Genomic DNA, 7,547 nt, shown 5'->3' with positions numbered 1-7,547 from the left:
TTAATGAATTATATATTTATTCAGCTATATGGAAAGTATCTAGAACAATACACAAGAGGTTGAAGCACGAGCTAAAATAAACACGTGTACTAATGTTGACATTTGCCCATAGGCTTATCTCATTTACATATGGAAGCGAAACGTTTTATGCAAATAAGCTGATTGGACGTGCGGCATGATAGCGCCTTACGCTCGACCCAGTGGTGTCGGATTTCACCGTGAGCAGGCGAGAGAGTGGCAGCGGTGGATCGCTTTATTTATTTTCTGTAAAGAGTAGCGTAGCGACTGCCCAATGCGAAGTACACTAAACCCCGCCGGTTACAATAGCCAGGCGCCTACTTTGGTATGATACTTTGGCGGTCAGCGATGGAAATCATAGACACGGGCAGTGTGATTTTAACAGCTTACCATTCATACGCACCGTCCAGGATACATTTGGTGGATGAGGGCTGTGCGACTCCGCTGTCTCCAAGACACTCTCCTTGCAGGTAACTGGCACGCCAACTAATCTTTGTTGTTGAAAAAAAACTACAAGAGAAATTAACAAGATGTATATGAACTGTTTAACAACTACCATGGTGTTAGTATCCATATTCTTTGATGTAGCTTTTAAACAGGACTGGGTAAGGTGCTCTGTGTGCGTGGGAAAAAAATTGGGTCTCTGCAGTCAGTTTACTGCCTCTCTACTTGCAGTGATGATGAGTAGCCTAGCCTAGATCTATCCAAAAAGCTTTAAAGATGTTAATGCATTTATGGAATTGTTGCATTGGTTTCTACTGAAATGTCTTGATGGTTTCTGTATACAACCACCATATATATATGGGATTGCAATATGAAGACACACTATTGGATGCAATAAGATGACACACTATTGGATGCAATAAGATGACACTCTATTGGATGCAATAAGATGACACTCTATTGGATGCAATAAAATTACACTCTATTGGATGCAATAAGAAGACACTATTGGATGCAATAAGAAGACACTATTGGATGCAATAAGATGACGTGCTATTGGATGCAATAAGAAGACACGCTATTGGATGCAATAAGAAGACACGCTATTGGATGCAATAAAAAGACACGCTATTGGATGCAATAAGAAGACACGCTATTGGATGCAATAAGAAGACACGCTATTGGATGCAATAAGAAGACACACTATTGGATGCAATAAGAATATATGCTATTGGATGCAATAGGAAGACATGCTATTGGATGCAATAAGAAGACACATGCAGGCACTTGCTGGCACTGATTTTTGAAGTCAGTTTTACATTGTAGGTTCTGATGGGTATAGGCCAGGATTTGGGTATGGTTACCTGACCTCAAATCAACAATTTGAACAGCAGGATATCTCAAACTGTTCCGTCCTTCCCTTGATTTGGTGCCTCGGGGGTATTTAGAGACTTGACTAATTGTTGAAACTTCCATCTACATAGTCTGCAATTCAATAACTTTACAAAAAAGGAAGGCTGTACAACATACCATTAAAAATCCTGTATAATTATGTATCCTGAATATTTAATCAAAGGAGACTGACAACATTGTTTAGATGGAAGGGGGGGGAGTATACCTCACTTTCAGGTCAGTCCAACAAGACACTCACTTTGCAGACAGTCACTTGGCTGTAGCCCCACAGAGCACAAGGTGGCATTTAAAAACGCTTATGTCTGAGTACGACCATTGAACATAACAACTGTAATTATGTGTATTAAATCATTACAACTAGCCATTTTCATAGACACACATAAATAAAAGGAATAGCAAATTGTTCAGGTTTCAGTGGTGGATTTAACACGCCAATATTTTATGATTGCTGTGGAGCAGCTTATTCATTCGGGCACACCGTAGTTTCACTCCCTGTTTCAATCCATTTTCTTCTGTTTGTTGCCTAATGAATACGACCGTGGATTGTTTGGACTGCAAACTGACTTAACCTAGCTGTGTGTATGTTAAAGTTGGCTGTATTTTACGTCATTGGCAGAGCTACATTCATTTGGCATTGAACTGGAATATTTATTGATGGAGTGCTCTGTGTCTGTTATGGTGTTTGGAGTTGGAAAGTAACCACTGTACTGTAAATGTAGTCTTCAGACAACTTTCATGGTCTCTCTGGCTCTTTCCCCATTCTAACTATGAATTAATTACATCAACTGTGTGTGTGTGCGTGCGTGTGTGCGTATGCGTGTGTGTGTGTGTGAATATTAGACCAAAAGAAGGAAGATTAAATATGACTTGTACTTATATACATTTTATTGAACCTAAATCAGACCATGAGCCAGAAAAATGAACTCGCGCACATCATTGACTAGATGTTCTGTTATTTGAACACTTTCTTTAGAATTCACTCTATTTCCAAGGATCTGTGTGAGAGCTGTTGACTTGTACGGTGGTGGGTACAATACATGATGTCTGTGCTGACAGTATGTTCCATTTGCTGCCCCACCTGAACAACTCAAGAACATCTAATCTCCCAGTATGGCCAGTTTGCCCAGATGCTTGCTTTGTTTGGCCACTTGTCCCCAGTGTGCGTGCGCATGTGTGCCTGTGTGTCATCCGGGGGTGATGATAGTGATGTCAGCCCCGAGCTACCCAGGGTCAGGCACCGATAAAGGAGCCAGCCTCGTCTTGTGTGGCATGCCAAAAAGTTGGCGCACCCACATCCATTAGGTCTGAAAATATTTACATTATCCGAGACACATTTGGTGTTTACCCTTAGATATTTTGAGGTCCTTAGATATGTCAAATCGGTCTTGCTCTTGAATTAATTTATGCTTTTTTGGTGTGAAAGATTATCTGTTTTTCTGTGGGTATTATGGCGGAAATTGTCACAATATTTTGGGGTGATCATATCTGATGGCGGTTGTGTGTTGATAAGACAAAAACTGCTACCTGTTTTCACATGGAACTATGCTTTGGCTACCAGTACAAGGTTAGATAAATATTAAGGGCATGGTGGTTCTCTGTCTCTCTGCTGTTTATACAACTGTATCAGAACAGACAGTAGGCAATCTCTTATGTTCATTTTGTATGTATCTACTGTATGTACTGAAGCAACTATCAGAGGAATAATTTTTTACGACAACCATTAGTCATTATGAGTGATTCCGTATGAAACCAGGACAAAAAAATAAGTATCTCTGCTACTTTTTAAAGTTTTGATCCAATTTGTACACATTACCAACAGAGTGAATGGGAAAATAGATTCAAAATGTTCGCCCTCTGTTGGTGATTTGCTAAATGTGGCATGATACAAGTAAAAGGTGGGCTGTGATGGGTTACATAGCCTATTGTGCCAATTTCTCTGTATAAAATGGGTCATCATTTTAAAACTAGCAAATATCCCACTCTGGAACTTTTACATGGCTGTAGAGTATATTATGTTATGTATATTATGTTCTCTCTATATATATATATATATATATAATATATATAATAATAATTTTTAAATAAAATATTTTTTCATTAATTCTTAAAAAAAAAAAATATATATATACACACACACACACACACACACACACACACACAAGTATGTGGACACAATTTCAAATTAATGGATTTGGCTATTTCTATGGCTTTTCATGGCCGAGCAGCTGCACACAAGGCTAAGATCACCATGCGCAATGCCAAGTGTCGGCTGGAATGGTGTAAAGCTCCCTGACATAGAACTCTGGAGCAGTGGAGATGTGTTCTCTGGAGTGATGAATCACACTTCACCAACTGGCAGTCCGACTAACGAATCTGGGTCTGGAGGATGCCAGGAGAACGCTACCTGACCCAATGCAAAGTGTCAACTGTAAAGTTTGGTGGAGGAGGAATAATGGTGTGTGGCTGTTTTTCATGGTTCGGGCTCGGCCCCTTAGTTCCAGCATACAATCACATTCTAGACGATTCTGTGCTTCCAACTTTGTGGCAACAGTTTAGGGAAGGCCCTTTCCCGTTACAGCATGACAATGCCCACGTGCACAAAGCGAGGTCAATACAGAAATGGTTTGTCGAGATCGGTGTGGAAGAACTTGACTGGTCTGCACAGAGCCCTGACCTCAACCCCATCAAACACCTTTGGGATTAATTGGAACGCTGACTGCGAGCCAGTCCAAATCGCACAACATCTGTGCCCGACCTCACTAATGATCTTGTGGCTGATTGGAAGCAAGTCCCCACAGCAATGTTCCAACATCTAGTGGAAAGCCTTCGCTGAAGAGGGGAGGCTGTTATAGCAGCAAAGTGGGGACCAACTCCATATTAATGATCTTGGTATGAGATTTTCAACCAGCAGGTGTCCACATACTTTTGAGAGATGGAGAGATGTAGCACCTACAAATGAAACATTATGGAGTCTTAAAAAGGCCTGGGAAAGGCCAAAATGTCATAAATATGCCAACTTTGATTCAGTATTTCTCAATTAGGCTTTTAGATGCAAATGTCAATAAACCTTCAAAGGACCATTCTATGGATAAAATGTAGTGAATAATAAAAAAATAGTTGTCCTGGTATGCAACCACTCTTATGCCATTATCATCATGCCATTATAGTCATGCCATTAAAATTGGATTACTATTCATCTCAAGATTTGAGAAATAACTTTTAAGCAAGGAGAGTCTGTCTAAGAACAGAAGTCTGTCTGGAATCAAGTTTGCCATATTACACCAGGACAATTCATCAAAACATCATTGACACTCACTGCTTTAGCTGTTATAGTTGTATTTCATCCAGGCCACTGAAGCCAGTGCTTTTGGGAGGGGGTTAGTCTATTTTTAGGAGAGCTCAGCTTTCACTCTTGACTGCTTTATTGGCCCACTTCATGAACCATTTGATTTATAGTCTCAAATTAATCTCCCTATCTAACACTGTCTGAAGTGGCACAGAAGGTAACGATTGTTGGCCACGTAAATCAAAGGCTATTTATTGTAAAGGACACAGATGGTCATACCACCACGACTGATGATGTGATAAAATAGAAAAGTGGCACAATTTTTTTGACTCATTGGATCAGATAAAACAGCTGCTATACACTGAGATTGTGTGTCTCACTTCCAGGTAACATAATTCCCACATGCTAAAGGCTGGAGATGTTTGTGTGTGTGGGTCTGTGTACCTTTTTGATGTGTGTGCTGACGTTCGTTTCAGCACCGGCACGTGGGTAGGGGCATTTGGGTCACCGGCAGGATTACTTTCAAAGCTTATTCCCATAGAGTTGTGTGTGACACACAATGGTAACCTCTGGTACTCGGGTGTCTCCCTATGAATGTGCCTATTGTAGCCGGTGAAAGACAAGCTCTCCGCTCTCAACCGCCTTTGTGATAATTAGTGGTATTGATGGCTGCAGGGTGTGCTGTTGGGACTACAGAGCTGTTTTCTCACACACACACACTACTGACATCTGTGGACATCCAAATTGGGTGGCTATTTTTGGTGTTTTGATTACTTTTTTTGGGGGGGGGGGGGTGACTGTTTTGGCCTTTTGAACGACTGTGTTTTGGTTTTAGATGACTGTATTTGGATGACTATTTTAGGTTTGGATAACGTTTAGATGACTGTATTTAGCTTTTTGGATGACTTTCCTATTTTTGGGTTATGCACATTCAATGACTGACTTTGTCAATAAACTCTTTAATCGAAAAGCCATCCTGGCGCCAATCTATTTACAGTTGAAGTCAGAAGTTTACATACACTTAGGTTGGATTCATTAAAACTTGTTTTTCAACCACTCCTCACATTTCTTGTTAACCAACTATAGTTTTGGCAAGTCAGTTAGGACATCTACTTTGTGCATGACACAAGTAATTTTTCCAACAATTGTTTACAGACAGATTATTTCACTTAATTCACTGTATCAAAATTCCAGAAGTTTGCATACACTAAGTTGACTGTGCCTTTAAACAGCGTGGAAAGTTTCACAACATGGTGTCATGGCTTTAGAAGCTTCTGATAGGCTAATTGACATCATTTGAGTCAATTGGAGGTGTGGATGTATTTCAAGGCCTACCTTCAAACTCAGTGCCTCTTTGCTTGACAAAATGGGAAAATCAAAAGAAATCAGCCAAGACCTCCGAAAACAGTTGTAGACCCCCATGGGAGCAATTTCCAAATGCCTGAAGGTACCACGTTCATCTGTACAAACAACAGTATGGAAGTATAAACACCATGGGATCACGCAGCCGTCATACCGCTCAGGAAGGAGACGCGTTCTGTCTCTTAGAGATGAACGTACTTTGGTGTGAAAAGTGCAAATCAATCCCAGAACAACAGCAAAGGACCTTGTTAAGATGCTAGAGGAAACAGGTACAAAAGTATCTATATCCAGCTCAGCAAAGAAGAAGCACCTGCTCCAAAACCGCCATAAAATAGCCAGACTACGATTTGCAACTGCACATGGGGACAAAGATCGTACTTTTTGGAGAAATGTCCTCTGGTCTGATGAAACAAAAATAGAACTGTTTGGCCATAATGACCATCGTTATGTTTGGAGAAAAAAGGGGATGCTTGCAAGCCGAAGAACACCATCCCAACCGTGAAGCATGGGGGTGGCAGCATCATGTTGTGGTTGTGCTTTGCTGCAGGATGGACTGGTGCACTTCACAAAATAGATGTTATCATGAGGATAGAAAATTATGTGGATATATTAAAGCAACATCTCAAGACATCAGTCAGGAAGTTAAAGCTTAGTCGCAAATGGGTCTTCCAAATGGATAATGACCCCAAGCATACTTCCAAAATTGTGGCAAAATGGCTTAAGGACAACAGAGTCAAGGTATTGGAGTGGCCATCACAACATCCTGACCTCAATCCTATTGAACATTTGTGGGCAGAACTGAAAAAGCATGTGCGAGCAAGGAGGCCTACAAACCTGCCTCAGTTACACCAGCTCTGTCAGGAGGAATGGGACAAAATTCACCCAACCTATTGTGGGAAGCTTGTGGAAGGCTACCCAAAACATTTGAGCCAAGTTAAACAATTTAAAGGCAATGCTACCAAATACTAATTGAGTATATGTAAACTTCTGAAAGAAATAAAAGCTGAAATAAATCATTCTCTCTACTATTATTCTGACATTTCACATTCTTAAAATAGAGTGGTGATCCTAACTAACCTAAGACAGGGAATTTTTACTAGGATTAAATGTCAGGAATTGTGAAACACCTTAGGCAAATACATTTAAACTCTTTATGTAAACTTCCAACTTCAACTGTATGTCCTATACTTCAACAAACGTGTCAGTTGTCGATGGTAGCTTTTCTGTAAAACACTTCCCATTTCAATGTAGGGAAATTCCACGGTGACAGAGTGATGTTGAGATGAACTTGTTTCACTTTAAAATGTATGCCAAACAAAATCTTTGATTGCTAAGTTTAACAAACTATACACCCATATGCAGAAGTCTACTTTTAACAATTGCCACATAATTTGACTAAAACACACTTGAGGAACAGTGCAGCTGTTAAGTTTAGTAACAGAATGACAGTCAAATCTCCCTTAGTTTGTGACCATGTTTTCAAAAATAATGTTAAATGTCTATTCTGAATTAGGATTCCTGGCTT

At 40.1% G+C, this 7,547-nt stretch overlaps 1 protein-coding gene across 1 annotated transcript in view; it reads left to right on the top strand.

Moving 5' to 3' along the window:
- The first annotated feature begins 215 nt into the window (after positions 1-215).
- LOC139367030 (rho GTPase-activating protein 18-like) overlaps positions 216-7,547 on the top strand; it is a 53,077-nt gene continuing 45,745 nt past the window's right edge. Inside the window, exon 1 of the mRNA XM_071104933.1 lies at positions 216-488. Coding sequence (XP_070961034.1) covers positions 346-488 — 143 coding nt within the window. The 5' untranslated portion in view covers positions 216-345. The remainder of the gene's footprint in view (positions 489-7,547) is intronic.

The sequence above is a fragment of the Oncorhynchus clarkii genome, chromosome 15 (genome assembly GCF_045791955.1).
Source record: "Oncorhynchus clarkii lewisi isolate Uvic-CL-2024 chromosome 15, UVic_Ocla_1.0, whole genome shotgun sequence".
Lineage (NCBI taxonomy): Eukaryota > Metazoa > Chordata > Actinopteri > Salmoniformes > Salmonidae > Oncorhynchus > Oncorhynchus clarkii.
Note: the sequence above shows the minus strand (reverse complement) of the source record. Positions and strands in the feature narration are given on the sequence as shown.